The 16,456-nt window shown below is 44.4% G+C and overlaps 1 protein-coding gene across 5 annotated transcripts in view; it reads right to left on the bottom strand.

Moving 5' to 3' along the window:
* The window catches only part of dock9b (dedicator of cytokinesis 9b), a 78,124-nt gene that overhangs the window by 22,439 nt on the left and 39,229 nt on the right, over nucleotides 1-16,456 (bottom strand). For 4 of the 5 annotated variants that reach the window (XM_034677620.1, XM_034677619.1, XM_034677622.1 and 1 more), the window contains 4 exons: nucleotides 6,698-6,814; nucleotides 3,108-3,197; nucleotides 1,803-1,885; nucleotides 592-661 (listed from right to left, as the gene is read on the bottom strand). In XM_034677620.1, the coding sequence (XP_034533511.1) occupies nucleotides 592-661; nucleotides 1,803-1,885; nucleotides 3,108-3,197; nucleotides 6,698-6,814 (360 nt within the window). Of the gene's footprint in view, nucleotides 1-591; nucleotides 662-1,802; nucleotides 1,886-3,107; nucleotides 3,198-6,697; nucleotides 6,815-9,379; nucleotides 9,646-16,456 lie in introns of those variants that run through there. The other variant, XM_034677618.1, reaches the window with a different exon arrangement.

Genomic DNA, 16,456 nt, shown 5'->3' with positions numbered 1-16,456 from the left:
CATTATTTATCTTTTAAATGAAGCTAAACACAAACATCTATTAATCTTAAACACAAACAATTTAACATTTCAAGCTGATCTTTAAATTCTGCTGACTGCCATTGGCTCTCCGGTCACTCCTGAGAAGAATGCTCTTAATTAGGATCAACATTTGCATCGACGCCGCTCTCCGCTAATCTCTGGAGACGTCAGCCATGACGGAGTGTCAATTAAAGGTCACTGGCCTTCGGTAAAAATCAATGTCTGAAGCGGGGTAATTATCGGGAGGCGATGTGCTTTTAAAATGCCACAAATGTCATGAAGATGTCGGGTATTCTGGGAGGCTGCGTGGGCCTGAGACATTAAAGAACACATTAAAAGGAGTGAGATCAAATAAATGAAGGCTTATTGAGCAATTATTGAATGCGTGGACTCCACAGCCAAGCTTGAAATCATGATCATTTGAGCAGGGTTTGGTGATAGAAGGGAGATGTTTTTGTTACTGTAAAGTCATCGTCATGAACATGTTAAGGGTTTGTTTAATATCTGATTATGAGACAAACAAATTCTCCTTAAAGAAGAGTAAATAAGGTTTGTGATTGTTGGACTTACCTCGTCTTTTTCCACATCTTCATCCACCTCAAACAGGTGAGCTGCCAGTTTCTCAGGTCGTAACACTTTACTGAAATGGCAGAAAACTCAGTGTAATGCAAAGATGGTAAACTCTGACACATTTCAGTGGAATCCATGCCATCATTAAGTTAGAGAAGAAGGTTACAGTCAGAATTTTAAGGGTTTTTGTGCATCCAAGCTGTTTAATAATCTTCCCATGTACCACTTTGCAACTGTTAAACCCTCTTGGGTCAGCCAGACATAATGAAAGGTAAGTTTTGAACCTAGTTTTGGAACAAAAGAGCCTGCCACCTGAATTTGAAGTGGGAGCTTATTCCCAGGGAGTGGAGCTCAGTGAACAAAGGCTCTACCTCTGAAAGATGAAGGCGCGGGGATCCATTTAAATTCTCGTAAGACAGAGGGAGGATTTTGAAATCACTCTGGCAATGCAAAAATATTACTGCAGATGTAATCAGATCATGTAGTGAAGACCCCAAGTTTAGGTCATAGAGAGACCAGGAGAGGGCTATGAAATAATGTTATATATATTTAGAATGGCAGAATTTGCTATATTTTCTTTGAGAAGATGCTAAGGTGGGAATCACAAGTACAGTCAGAGGTAAATTGATGAAAACTGTCAGAAACCAAAACTTAATTTGATGTTTTTCCTTCAGGGCGCTCACTTATGCTTCTAGTTTAACTTCAAGTAGCTCAAATATTACAGCTGCATCTAAGTGCAGCTCAAACCCCAGTTTGCCCTTTGACCTTTGCAGGACCCAGCTTGCTCTGGGGAACTACATGCATAAACAATGTCAAGGCCAAGACCGGGGCTTGTCCAGTATTTCACTCGACGATGTTTAAACATAACACACAACATCTGTAAAGCCCATTCCTGTCCTTAAGGAAAAGTGGTTCGACCAAGGACGCTGAAGGCATCTGGATTTCCCTTGAGCTTAAATGATATCAATCAGCAGCACTCCCAGAATAGCTTTGCTTATCCCGGGTAGAAAAACATAGGAAGGTTTCTATTGTTGTTGTGGAAGAGCTTGGAGTCACAAGTTTCCGTCTTTCTAAACATTCAGAGGGTTGTAAACAAAGGGCAGAGTCACTTCACACACAGAGAGAGATTACAAATATCTCTTAGAGGGGATAAAGTAGACTATCACATGCATTTATGTAGCAATACAACCCACTTAACAACATACACTCACTTTGGGAGCTGGCGGAAGTCTCCAGAATACTCCTCATACTTGTAATTGACCACATGCCAGTCAGACTTGTAGGTTTTGATGCACTGCAGAGGCAGAAAATGACAAGTGGGTGAGGGCTCATTTCAACAGGAGCAAATTAAGACACGCACTTACATTAATGTTCCAGACGTGGACAGTGTCATGTTTCTAAAACAACCTCAGAAAATCAGGGTTTGGAAGAATGCACAAGGAAAGAGTTTGAGTCTTTAAAAGCAGGTCTGAAGGAGCTTAAGCAGATGTGACGCAGTGCATCCAACTGAATTAGCAAAGCAAACATTTATCTTACTGTACACCAGGCAGTAAAGAACGCTGTCTCCTGGTCTGAATGATCCTGGTACAAATCATGTGTGTCAGAAAAGCACAAGAGACCATAGAAATCTGATTTCATGCTTTCTTAAATCAAAACATGTTCCCATTCGGAGAGGATTTACGTCGCAGGATAAGTTTGAGTAACATTTATAGATTCTTTGAGTCATCCTAATAAAATAAACGTCTGTTCAGGATAACAATGTTCAACAAAAGTCTGCAAGTCAACATGCTTTTTAAGAGGTTCTGTCGGCCACATCTTGCGACTGGGTTTTTGATATTGCAACATGTGTTTATTTATCCTGCGTATTCATAAAATACCCATGTGGACTGAAGCGCAGGGGTCACTAAAAAGTGGAAAAATAAATTCATAACGAGAACATCCATGTGTGTGTGAGGCTGCACAGCTGCTCCAGATGTAGTAGTGATGTAATTCCTGGCCGCAGCCGCGGGGGACTATCCCCTATCAGGCTCTATCAGGCCGCACCCCGACCTCACCCAGCGCACATCTCCCCTGAAACAACATGACGTGAACCAGCGGTGACCTGTGGATTCCATCTGCAGCCGATCCTCTGCATGGTCAGGAAACATGTGAGGGCGGGGAATGTAAATGGAAGTTCATTTTGAAAAGCAGCGTATCGGTTTACGGTTAACAGAAACAAGCCTTCTCTGAAATGTGACCATGCACCATAAACAAATCAAGTAAACCCTCAGTTGGATTCATGTTCAGCTTATTGGCTCCAGTATCCGACGAGACGTCAGGGTGTTAAAGCCTGTTGTGTTATCTGGACAGAGGCTAAGCACCTGTGTTTGTGTGAAAAGAGAGAAAAACAGGGCTGCGCTCCAAACAAAAGGATAGAGCCGGGCTGCGGTCACGACAGAGAGGTTGAAGCTTCAGCCAAGATGGAGGGATAAAGCAGGGACAAAGCAGGATAACACTTAGGTATGTATTATTTTTACCTCTTGGACAAACAGCGACTGAGCTTCTTTCTCAGCAGTCTCCGGCACAGTGGAGAACAGAGTCCTGCCCTGGCGCCTCAGGGTGGAGATCTGAGGGGAGAGAACAGGCATGAAAAACAGACTGGCATGGGAGATTCAACCTGCTGCTGTTTATACACAACAGGGTGAATTCACTCACCCAGTAAAAACATTTGCAGCCCTGGGTGTGTGTTCAGAGTCCGTTTCATTGCTCCTTGTGATTATATGAAATTGTATTAATCCCCACGGGGCCGTCCTCTTTGTAGTTTCCATCAAAGGAAGGTCAAAGATCAGTGTAAGCTACAGACTCCTGCTGGTTGGGGTAAGTGCTGTACTCAAGGACACTTTGGTGGAGGGATGCTGCTCACTATGCAGCTGATTCCTTCTCCTCTTTCCAGGTTTTTAAATCATGCTAGCTCAGATTATTCTCAAGAAGGAACTTCTGCATCTATGAACTCAACTTATTTGCTTGCTGACCTTAAGTTACAGAGGAATTTTATAATACTTTCACATACATATGCACGAAATACTAAGCTAGAGCCACTGGACTTTTAGTTTAGGGACTGCAGCGACTGCAGATTTTGTTTTGCATTCTGTCCTCTTCCACTCCTAATTCTTTCCCCTGCTTCTCTTATTAGACAGATTCAGCCAGACAGAGGAGAGAGAGCATCCTTAGCCGAGGAGCAAAAGGCACCCTGGGGCGTCAAGACGGTCGAGCAGCTCTGCCTTCAAAGCTTTTGGACGCTGCAGCCACCATTGCTCCCACTTAGTGTTCTGCTTTTCCACTGGACCCACAGAGCCGAGTGGGGAAACAGTGGCACAATGACCTAGTTTTGTCATATATCTGCAATTCTCACACTGGAGAGCGCGCGCAGCTATTGAACCTCTGAACCTCATTTGTCCAGTTCTTGTTAAAGCTATCAAAGACACGCCTGTAGCCAAGTTTATTCAATCCTGTGTGTTCTGTTAGACAAATCAGCGCTACCAGTCGTGTGTTGAAGCAATCGCAGGGAGGATTATGTGGGTCACTCCGGCTGACATGAAACACTTCAATTTAATTTATACACTTTGCTGTATTAAAGGAATAGTTTGACATTTTTTAAGTTCTCTATTTGCTTTCATGATGATGAGATAATTATGATGCTGCAGCGAGTAAGTAAAAGACTGATAGCATGCCGCAGTCAAAGGTGTGAAGACGTATGGCTAAAAAAAGGGAGTCTAATATCCAAAAACTACTAGCTTGGCCTTACATAAACACAGAAAGAGGAGAATATTAAGTAACCTAACCTGTCTGCACATAAATTAAAACAATGAAACACACATCGGCCTTTTAGAAGACTTATAAGGACTTAAATGAGAGAGCAAGTGAACTTTGATGTGTGAGCACTGAGCAGGGGCTAAGTTGTTATTTTGTCATCATCAGTTTGATTTTAGTGTTTAAGTTGACTTACCAATTGGCATGCTGCAGTTTGAAACTTCTTAGAAATCAGTGCCGCCTATCTGTCAATCTGCATGAACACCAACCATTCAACACATGCCGCCTGTCTGTTTCCAGCCACTCAAGAGAGACTTGGACTAAAGCGCGCCGCTGTCAGTCAACCGCTGGTTGCCAATTAACAGCATTCCTTTCACAGTCATTAAACCGGGGCTGTGATGGCTTCCACTGGGCTCGAGGAGCGTGTTTCCACAGGCTGTGACACGGCCTGGGCAGAGCGGGTGATGCCAGGCAGGAATTACAAAAAGGGGCAGAGGGGTTTAAGAAGGGGAGGAGGGAGAGGCTTCTTTCTGCTCTGAAAGATGAAAGTGAGAGTCGTATCTATGCATATGTATGATTACATGTGTGCAGGATCAAATATGCACAACATCTGCTCTGATTTCATTCTTCTGGTTATTAACTGTATGTCTAATATCCTTCAAATGATCTCTACAGTTCTTAATGTGCATGTAAAGAAACCTCCTACTGCACAAAACCTCTCTACTGCATCCTCCAGATAACGTCTGCATGTGTGTGTGTTTGTGTGTGTGTGTGTGTGTGTACATGCATGTGTGTGTGTGCTTTTGTTAGACCCATATGTCTGGCTGGCTCCCCCTTTGCCTCTCTCAGCCCAGTGATGTGAAACATATGGCAGGTTAGACAGATGGACGGACTGGGTCGCACGCACACACACACACACACACACACACACACATTCACAGAGTCCTGGGCAGTGCTAATGGCTGTGCTCTGCAGACCTGCTTGTAATGAAACACACTCATCATGTACTGGTTGTGAAATCCGACTGTAGTTTCCCACCAAAAACTCTGTTATTGCTTTATTAGCTCTAATTCCCCAGAGTGTCTTTTGTCTTGTTTTGTTGTTTTACTCGACTGTTACATCATTTTTGACGTATGAGCAACAAATTCAGACTGATGAAGGAAAGATGTATGAAGATTGGTTCCTATATTGTGTTCAAAAACAGCTGGACGATGTAGTTTGTGTGAAATATTGCGTTTGTTTAAGGAACTACTTTTTGCAGTGGATTAATACATGTGTGATCTATTGATTCTGCACAAAAACAGCAGAGTTAAAACACAATTGAGCCAAAACACACTACAGTGCATGTGTCCATTACAATCAGAGTAGTGAGATCTATCAGGCTGTGGATAAACACACTTGTTAGAGGGATGTGGTTCAGCTCTGGATTTGGGATTTATAGCGGATAAGGAAAATGTCAAATATGAGCAGACTTATTCAGGAGGACGTCTTTGTTTTTCTGTGGGAGTGGACCCTCTGAGATCCGTCTGTGTGCTGCTGCGGTGATGCAATGTTGACACAGTCTTTAAGCTGCTGTGAACGCAGGCAGGAGATATGTGTAGGGTGTTTATAGGAGTGTGTGCCAGTGATTACACACGGCACATGAGGGAAATTGTAGACATGGGTTCAGATCCTCCTGATCAGCTATTGCAGGTGAGATTTCCTCAAAAGACACTCGCTGAGAGCAAAACTTAATCAACATGATGAAGAAGTTCACAAGGCTTTCTGGTGTTTCTATAAACTCTTGAGTGTGGGAGTCTAAAACCAGCTGACCTGTGTGAGCAACACAAGACTTCATTGTTTGTGCACACTTTGCCTTGCGCTGCAGATTTAGTGTCAACCTGCTTCTCTGCTGATTGCGTCAGATGACGGCGGTAACAAGTGTGGAAACCGTCCGTACAGTTATGCTTTTGTCTTTATATCTCGGGGCAGCTTCCACAGATATGATCTGGGGTCATTGTCAGTCACATGACCCTAGAAACAACCAATCATAAGGGACTGTGCCGAATCAGACAAAGCTGTCTTCAAGATTCTTTGTTTTTCTGATGCTGCAGCCGTTTAAGAGGTGTTATGAAAATTAAAATCATGGCTCCAAACCTCTGTTATTCTGTGATCAAGTATCTCCATCCTGACTTTGGTGACAGTGTTATTATTGCACTTATTTAACCTCTTTGTGGCATTGTAAGCCTTAAAAAGTGATTGTAAGTGGCCTCATTTCACACATGTAAACAAAGGCATCTAACCTGTGTATGAGCACAGTAACCTCTCCTCGTCTTACCTGGAAGTCGTCTGTGGGGAACTGCAGCATGTCCCGCAGAACATCACTGATGATCTGCGTCTTCCTCTGCACGATCACATTCTCGTAGTCCAGAGGCTCGATCACCTTTGGCTTCACCTGAAAGAGAAACACAGAGCGGTGGATGAAGAGCCTGCAGCTTGTTTTTTGCCTCTGCCTCTCTGTACATGTTTGTTTTGGTGAGGTGGATTCGGCTCTTGGATGACATACAGAGGGAGATCAGGGGTATTTCTGCTGTCTGGACAACAAGTCGCTATTGTCTCTCTCACTCTTTCGCAGCTCCAGCAGCAGACAGTCACAGGGATGAATGTGGGTTAACAGAAAAGGACACGCTAGATGTGAGAAGCGAGGGATGGATGAGCGGGAGTCTGTGTGTGCCATTGTACCATTCAGTGTGTCATGAGCTCACGTTCACAACCTGGTCGCAGCAGCTCTCTCAATGTGTTCTCTGAGGCTCTCCAGGAACGGGCATGACCCCCTCATACCAACACCCAAAGGAGGAAGACGCACAGTCCAAACATTTACTCCATCATATCATAAATCCTGACAACACAGAGGGCTTTGTTAGCATGGCTGTAGGTAAGATGGTCCAGCCTGGTTCCTGATCTAGCACAGATTAAACTCCCCCGGCGCTTCAGACGTCCGCTCTTACATTCCACAGAGGAGACCCTAGAGACTCCTCCGAGAGTCCTCCCACAACCAGCTAGACTGTGATATTTTAAAACCGAGCTTCACATGTGACACCCATGTGGACGTAAACAATGCTTTGATCTATTTGAAGATGAGCAAAGACAGATTTGAGTGGCTAAATATTCATCATGTGAATAAAAAGCAGGGTTAGCCGAACTAATCGATGCCCTAACTAAGAGGATAATAACAGAAGGATAAGGAGAGGAAGTCGTGTGAGGAGATGTGAGTGCAAACTTAACAATGAATCCTCACTTCAATTTCCTCTGCTTGAAAGAATCCCAGAGAGACCTTGTGTATGAATAAATATGAGAGTACTGTGATACAGCTTTTACTTGTCCTCTCAGAAGAACAGATCACGACTCCAGGATATTCAGTTTAAAGTGACATAACGTGATTAGACAAAAGTAGATGCTAATCAATTTTCTATGGAAGTCAGCCATATAAAGTCCTTCTTTGAATATTAAATGTATCTACTCAGTCTCATGTGTAAAAACTGTCTCGTTTGCAACCTTTTCAAATAAACAAACAATAAGGATCTAGTCTCAGGGGTGTTCCCAGGTGACTAACTTCCTAATTCTTTTAGTAGAAAGTTTAATTTCCAACCAAATTTCTAATCTAGGGGTCACTAAACTCTTAGAAAACTCAGCACAACTCATTTAACAGGCTGGATCATAGAGTCTGCCTTAAACAGAATAATAGGTAAGCAAAGTGTGGCTTAAGTTAGCAGAGCTAGAACCACCAGCCCTCAGTCCTCCTTGCAGGTTTAAGTCCACATGTCTGGGCTGGTTACACGCTGCCCCAGTCCAGTGGTTATATAAAGTATGTAAGTAATGTCCAATCCGGGATCTGTGCTTGTTTACATCCGGGTAGTGGAGCATTACAGCATGGCAGCATTAGCCATCTCTTTAATGACAGAACCGTGTTTGAGAAAAGATTCTCTCACGTGCTTTTCAGTTTTTAAGTTTGAGCCATATCCCATCTGTTTACATGGAGAAGGCGGGCTTAATGACATATACTGTCTACATGCTTTCATGTCGTTCACCTTTACAGTTATGACAATTACAAGAGGGAATAAGAGTATCAGGAAATCAGATATGAGCTCAAATACAACAGAAAGTTATCTCTCATGCTGCTGTCATTTCTGAATTATCGTAGCCTCCTGGTCCTCGTGTGTCCACTAGGCGTGGCTGCAGTCCAGATTATTTGGATTAGCCTCTTGGTCCGGGTCCAGTAAACACAGAACAAACCGAGGCCAATTAAAGAGTCGTCTGACCATAGATTTACATTCTGATTCGTCCGGCCAATCCCCCTGATGACGCAATAAAAACACATCCCTCCATATCTCTCGGCCCTTTGGATGTAAAAGATCATCTGATAAGCAGTAAATCGTCGGGCCTGACTCCCAGCTGGATGCTTTCCATCCAGACAAAAGATAACAACAAGCAGCTGTGAACTCTGACTTCACTTTGAATCAGTAATTATCACATGAAGGCATTAGAGGAGCAGCTATGTGAGGATTGAGCTGAAATTTTAAAGCTCATGAAGATGTAGATATTCTGCTTTGTGGGGTCAGATCCCGCCTCTAAAATAATACTCTTACCTAACTGCTCAGCTACTGCTTTTAATCTTGATTTGCTGATCAGAAATAATCCAAATTGTAGGATATTTTAAAGCAGAGTTCCTGCTGCTTGTCAAACTCCCTGACTCTGATGTGCAGAAACGGTTAATGAACAAAGGAAGCCACAAGTGCTCCAATTTCCTAAAAAAAGATCAACATTCAACCCCCTGGAGAGGTGTGCCCTGAAGCTGCTATTTCCCATTTCCGCCTCTGCCTTTTAAAATATCTTCAAAGCTGCTCTTTAAAGAGACTCCAAGTGATAGAAAACGGGTTTAAACAATCAGATCGCATCAGCTCCTCCAAGCGAGAGACTCTCAGAGCTTCTTGTAAAAGAAGATGGCAGAGTGCTCACTTACCGCTGCCACCTGTGACACAGCCTCCACCTCTGCCTCAATCTCAGCCAGGCTCTTGTACTGCTGTGGGGACTCTATCACCATCTCCCGTTTGGGGGCTTTTCCCGCCCGGCCTTGCATGCTGCTCAATCCTGGCCTGTGGTGTGTGTGTGTGTGTCCTCCAGTCAGGTGAAGAAGAGACTCACGGCACACACACTGCCATGGCATAAAGTTGCCGTGCAGTGTGCGAAAAAAGCTGAGAGAGCTCTGCAGACGTCCGGTGAGATTCCCTGTGTGCTCAGTCACAATGGCCCAGCCTCCCTCTCTCTCTCTCTCTCTCTCTCTCTCTCTCTCTCTCCCTCTCCCGCTCTGTCTCTCATCAGGAGGGTCGGGCCCCTCCCTCCCTCCCTCACAGCTGTGCAGCTGTGGGAGTGTATGCGTTTGTGTATGTACAGTATGGGATTTTTTAAAGGAGGAGGGGAGGAGAAGTCAACCACTCCCCCATTAAAAACTTGGAGGAGGCCCAGAGATCATGTTGTCATGTGTCTGCTCTACCTGACTGAATTCTGTGTGTGTGTGAGTGTGTGTGTGTGTTCAGACTACACACAGGAATCTGACAGGCCTAACCCACAGCTAAAGAGGCATAAAAGAGCCCAAAACTATTTAAAAACTTAATCAAAAAGCTTCCACAGTTCAGAGAGGGTGAGGCATCTTCTCTGTGTTTTAAAATGAGGAGCAGCTGAACCAAAGATGTTCTCCTCTTCCACTACATTAGTCTTACTTTTTGAAACCTGGCAGCTAGGTCTTAGTTTCCTGTGTGTTATAATCGCAGGGAGGTGTGTAGCTCGGAGACTTCAGCCTCAAGGAGACAGAAGAATCAGGTCATGGAGATCTGTCAAACTCGTTTCTTTTAAACCCGATGGCCACAGGACTTCTTTTCCTCGATCACAACCAAGTGACATCAGACTCCAAGATCCATCCTTGGATGTTAAAATAAAAGGTTAACACAGGGTCATTAGTTGAAAAGATGGTCGTTCACCTCCATAGGATTCAAAAACAACTGTTGAAATCTCTTAGAATAACTGTGAGCGGCTGCAGCAGCAGTATTTAGACGCTCAGTCTGTGTTGATCAAGTTCTACTCCCCATTGCTATTTTCCTTCCTTTGAACTCTTCGTTCACCGTATCCTCTGCAGCAGGCACCCACAGCAGGGTCAGTGAAAACACACTCTCTGCTCATCCGGCTCTTACACTGCAACACACACACACACACACTCACTCACACTCTCCTGCTGCTTCAGGAAGACTTTGACTTGCCCCTTGTTTCTCCATCCAGTCAGCCATCTCTCAAAGGAGAATCTCTCGCCTTTTATCTCCAAGCTACCGAGGCGCCTCAGCTCAGCTGTTTTCTATCGGAGAGCGTGTTTCAGAATGATGACATTTAAAGTTTTCATGGAGGAATTACTGCGGGAACATTTATGCAAATCCAGTATTTTGGAGTTGTTGTTTTTCTCTTTTTTTTGCAGTGTTACACTCAACTCCTTAACCGCGCTGATGTTTACACGCCACTGCATCTCTCTGACTCAACAAGCACGGTTAGGAACTCATCCAGAGTGTCTACGGGAGGAGAAGTTGGGGATGACTTCAAAGGCCGTCATGTCTGCGTTACAGTTGCAGCGATATCCCCCTTTAACAAAATGTAGCACAAAGGCAGGCGAGGGTGTGTGTGTGTGTGTGTGTGTGACATTCACTTTGTGTGCAGCAGGGTCCTCTGATGTGAGAGGCACTGTGCATCATTAGCATAACTTGTTTTAACTGTACTCGCTTCAAAGGGACTCGCTGAAATGCACCATTCAGAGAAATAAGGTCTTTGAAAACAGAGGCTGGAGAGCGATGTGGATTCACGGGGCCGTCAGGGCCGCTTTGAGGGGGAGGTGGAGAAACCCTGAAGAACGACAGGAGAGACTATACAGATTTGAGCTTCTGATAATCGTCAATTTGTTGATGCTGTGGATTCTAATTTTGTCAAGGAAAATAGAGAAGGATGTCCATTTTGATATCCCAGAGGTCAGGATGATCTCTTCAAGTATCTCACGAGAAGCTAGCGAGCTGCAGGCTGAAATGTCTCAGGTATCAATGGATGAACGCTGTGGTGTTTGATCACATTAAGGTAGCTAGCAAGCATGATGAAGACAAACCAAGGGTGGAGACAATCAAAAATAATCCTTATCTGGCCTTTTAAAACCAAAGAGGGGACACAAATGCAGATATATGCTCACTGAGAGCTTCAAAGCTTATTTTTGGATGGTCTATTCAAAGCAAACCTCTGCAGGTTACTTGACTTTCCTGTGGCCTCAGTCTGTAATGGACTGCTGACTGTACTGCCCCCCCCTCCCTCCGTCGTCCTGTGGAGGCCTCAGTGACAGCGTCACCAGCTCAGCGTGATAATCAGCCTCTTGTCAGAAACCCTGACTGCACTGAGGTCATCCTGCTTCATTCACCCACATCTCTGGAGTGCTCTCACACCACCACGCTTCCTGGAGCTGGGGCTGGTACCACGCCAGCAGCACCACGAGGATGTGTGAGTTTGTGTGTGTGTGTGTGTGTGTGAGTGCAAACTGGCTTACAAGAGGATATGCGTAAGAGATGTAAAAAAAAAAAAGTGAGAGAAAGTGAGGGAGGAGAGGGATGGTGTCCATTTGTTTTTACACAGCTTGAACCCATTAGGACATGTGAGCCTTCCACACCCTTCCCGTGAGGCATGAACACACACACATATGTAGACGTAAAGCGTCACACAAGTCTGCGGAGGATTGCATAAGCGGTGGTTGACGTAATGTTTGGGAGCTGATCCTCGGTGAAGGCGCCCCGGAGAGAAGAAGTGTGAGGGTGTTGCCTGAAAAGAAGTGAAACTTCCCCTCCAGACGGATCCCCCCTCCACGCACACATGGAGCAGTCACATGCTGGAAAGCGACTTTAGTTAAAAAACACTCCTTTGTCACACTCTTAAAAAAAGATGGAGTGTGTCCTTTAACCACAGACTCAAGGAGCAGCTCAGTGGTCAGATTATAGCTCCAGGTAACACACGGAAAAACATGTGGGATAAGTTAACTCTGATACCAGAGAGGGGATTTTCCTGCGTCTTTATATGATGTCAGAGCTCTCAGAGGTGCTGAGAGAAATGAGGTGCAGAAAGTCCCTGAATGGGATTAATCCATGGGGAAAAACTGTGGACGAGAAACACACAGATTCATCTTGACTCTGTGTGATTTACAAATAGATGATCTAGAGCTCACACTAGACTAAAAACATGCTACTTCAGTTTAAAGCTCCAGTGAGCATCTTCAGGTTTGCATTGATTGTGACTCCATCTGTGGACAAAGTGGTACCCAGCATCTCTTTGCTGTGCTTTGTCCTGCACATGTTAGAGTACTGTACTTTTACAGTCAAATGTATCACTTGTTGTGAAACAGAACTATCTAGAAATATAGTCAACTCGTATGCTGATGGTCTGGTTTTCTTTAGCAGGTCATAAAGAAGGATCCATGTTGATTTCAGTCTGTTTTATAACCAGTTAAAACTCCTTACAGTAGCTTCAGCGCTGTCATGATAGCATGCTATAAGACATTGGTATTAATCTATTGGTTGTTGTTTTCTAGCTTAAATTTGAAATATGTCTTTTCAGTCAGGTATATTTTAAGTAATAACTTTGAAAACACCTCACTGTCCCTTCTGGGGATTAAAAATAAGCACATCTAATTTGATTCCAGGTTTTCTGGGGCTTTAATGTGAATACATAAATTAAAAAACTGCACTGCAAAGTCAGGGTTCAGCCTCTACAAGCCTGGAGACATCTTTACGCAGAGAGAAACACAAGAACATAATGTTGGCTGTTTCCCAGCTCCATAAAAGATGAACACAATCACTATGTTTATATTTTTAAACTTGAGACATTAAGGCTGAGTCCTTGGCGCCTCCTGTGTTTCCATCTTTAACTATCATTTAGATATTAATGGACAGATATTTTCCACGGCTACTGCAGATGTAATCATTGGAAAAGGTTACAGGAGGCCAACCACCAGGTTTTATGGCTGCAAAGGAAACATCCAAAAGTGATGATGGTTCATTGTGAATATCCTTGACTTAGTGTGCACTTGCAATCCTACTTAACCCCCGCGCTATTGATTGTCCATTAAATCTATCTGACTTAACACACGGCAGGCTGCAGGCTAATGGAGCTAACTGAAGGGAAGTGCATAAATCCAAGAGGAAGACAAAATACAGACCAAGAGAGGACGGAACTTCAGGGCCTATGTTGCACAAAAGGCAGATTTGGAACCCTGAGATGTAGCTTACAGATCCTCGCAGCTAAATGTTGGGCTTTAGATGCTGCTCTGGTAAATGTGTGATTGGAGCCACTGAAAGATCTACTTCTCTGCTAAATCGAGAACCTCTGGGGAGTCTATTCGGAAGATTATGAGGCACAATTTCTGCTGATTTGTGCAGAAACTCATGTTTAATCCAACAAGTCTGTGCTCTTCCTGTAAATGATTTATTTTTACGTAGTTTCCATCCTTAATGAAGACAACGTCGCTTCATGTTTTGGAAGCTGGATACACACAAAAATTGATGAAATGAACGAATGCAACAAAATTCTTGACAGTGTAATTTTCTGGGGATAAATCCTTCTTGTTAACCAAAATTTTGAGCTACAAGTTTGCAAAGTAAACATGCTAATCTTCAAGTAATGCAGGGTGTGTTTACCAAAGCGGTGGTGGGCATCCAGACTTGTGATCCCCTCAGACTCACTGTTTCCTCCTCCTCCTCCAGACCCCCCAGCTCCACTGCCCCCTTGATGTAGCCACAGTTCCTCTCAAGGATGGAGCGCAGCCCCTCCAACAAAACCACGCTGGTGGTGCATCCCATGGTGCCACTGAGCACACGCCAAAACCATGCAGGACAGACTCCTCTTCCTAGTTTCTTTACTTTCCTCCAGGTAGATGAAGAAGTGTCAACTTTATCCTCCTCCAAATGAAGGTGAAATCTCCTCTCAGGTGTAGTAGCTGGTAGAGGCTTTAAAACACACTAAGGTATCAGTTCATCCTCCACAGCCGTGAAGGATTCCCAATTATTCCGCTTGAAACCCGATCTCCAAAAACAAGTCTGAGTCCGAGTGCAGTCCGCTGAGTCGTATCCTCCTGTGTGCAGCTCAGCGGGGATGGAGGGATGAGCGCGCAGAGGAGAGGAAGCAGAGCTGCTCATTCAGCCGGAGCAGGGCGTCGACTCTCTGACTCCTCTTCCTTTCGCTTCCTCCTTCTGCCTCGGGGATGCTGAGACGCTCTCACTTTGCTCTCTCTCTCTCCTTCGTCTTCACTGGCTCGCTTTCTTTTCTCGCTCCTTGCCATCCTTCTCCATCGCTCCAGCCTGTCACTTTCACTTCTCCCTCACTCTCTCCTTTTCTCTCTCTCTCTCCCTCCCTCTCTTACAGCTTAGTCATTTCTCTGACTCTGCACGCTTTGTCAACAGTAAAAGCAGACTGTTACCAACAAAGACACACACACACACACACACACAAGCTCCTGCAGACAATGTTTGACTCTTTCTCTCTGCCTCCTTCCCTCCTTCCTCCTTCTCCCTCTTACAAGCGATGCAGTCATCCTTCTGAGGTCATTTACATGAGACATAAAAAGGAATGATTTAACTCCCTTTGACCTGCATTGCAAGGCCCACTTCCATTAACACTTCCCTGGACTGATCCATTAAGAATGATGCGTCATAGGACAACTGGGACAAACCTGGCAACCCAGTGCAAATCACCGACCTTATTAACATCCCAGCATCCACCCTCTGTCTCCAGCAGGGTATGAGCTTGTTTATGTAAGGGTGATTTACATGCACTCAAAAACAATTCTCTGGTTTTTCTTCAGCGTCTCTGGAGGAGGCTGGTGTAAATATTTCATCAGAGGGTGACACACTCACCTACTTTTGAGTGGATGATGCAGCAAAACGGGCAAAACAGAAAATGACATGAAAAGGAAAGAATCAGGATAGATAGAGTATGAAGAGGTTGGACAGCGATTATTTGGAGGATGATTAAGAAGTAAAGAGACAAAGCTTTCTATGAGTTTGCTGCATAAACATACAAGCAACTTCTTAGTAATGAGGATTAGTGTTGTTCAAATTTGGGACTATAAGTTGGAATATAAGTAAATTTATGGGGGGGGTGATCTGCCATCCTACGAGGAGCGATCAGAGATTAAATTCAGCAATGTGTCGTATCTATGAAGCTGTGTAGCTCTTTCTAGCACCAGCTGTTTTCGCCTTCCTGCTAGCTACTTGTATGCAATTGATCTTAACGTGCAGTAGTGTTGATCCACTACCAGCGAGGCAGATGTGTGTCGAACATGAGTCTGGTCCTGCTGGAGGTTTCTGCCTGTAAAGGAAGTTTGCCCATGCCACTGTAACGTGCTAAATACTGCAAAGTGCTCTGCTCATGGTGGATTAAGATGAGATCAGACTGAGTCTTATCCTTGGTGTTGCTTGGTCTCTGCTCTGTTTTCAAAAGCGTCTTGAGATAATGTTCGTTGTGATTTGGCGCTATACAAATAAAGATTGATTGACCAAAACTCTTGACACCCACCTCCAGGCCACCGCTTTGTTCAAATGCATGATTCTGACTTAATGAGGGAGGAAAGCTGTTAAAAATGCCGTCACTGGACTGGTCCACCTCGCTTTGTATCCAGCATGCTTCTTTAAAAATATATATCTTTGGTCATGTTTGCCGTTATTGACAGGACAGCTGAAGAGAGACAGGAAATGTGGGGAGTAGAAAGCCGGGGAAGACATGCAGCAATTAGTCAAGGCCTGGAGTTGAACCAGCTGCAACTGTAACGACGACTATAGCCTCTGTACATGGGGTGCCCGCTTAAACCTGCTACTTCTTCCAGCGCCAACTCCTGGGTGAAACGTGGAGACAGGTTAAGACAGGTTAAAAGACCTCTCTCTGCATTGTATACTGGTGTATTGGTCACACTAGTGAGTGCAGATGCAGCTCACTTTTTGGATGAAAATAAGGCATTAAAAGTGCGTCCTGAAGCTGAGTT

Source organism: Notolabrus celidotus, chromosome 24 (assembly GCF_009762535.1).
Source record: "Notolabrus celidotus isolate fNotCel1 chromosome 24, fNotCel1.pri, whole genome shotgun sequence".
Classification (NCBI taxonomy): Eukaryota; Metazoa; Chordata; class Actinopteri; order Labriformes; family Labridae; genus Notolabrus; species Notolabrus celidotus.
Note: the sequence above shows the minus strand (reverse complement) of the source record. Positions and strands in the feature narration are given on the sequence as shown.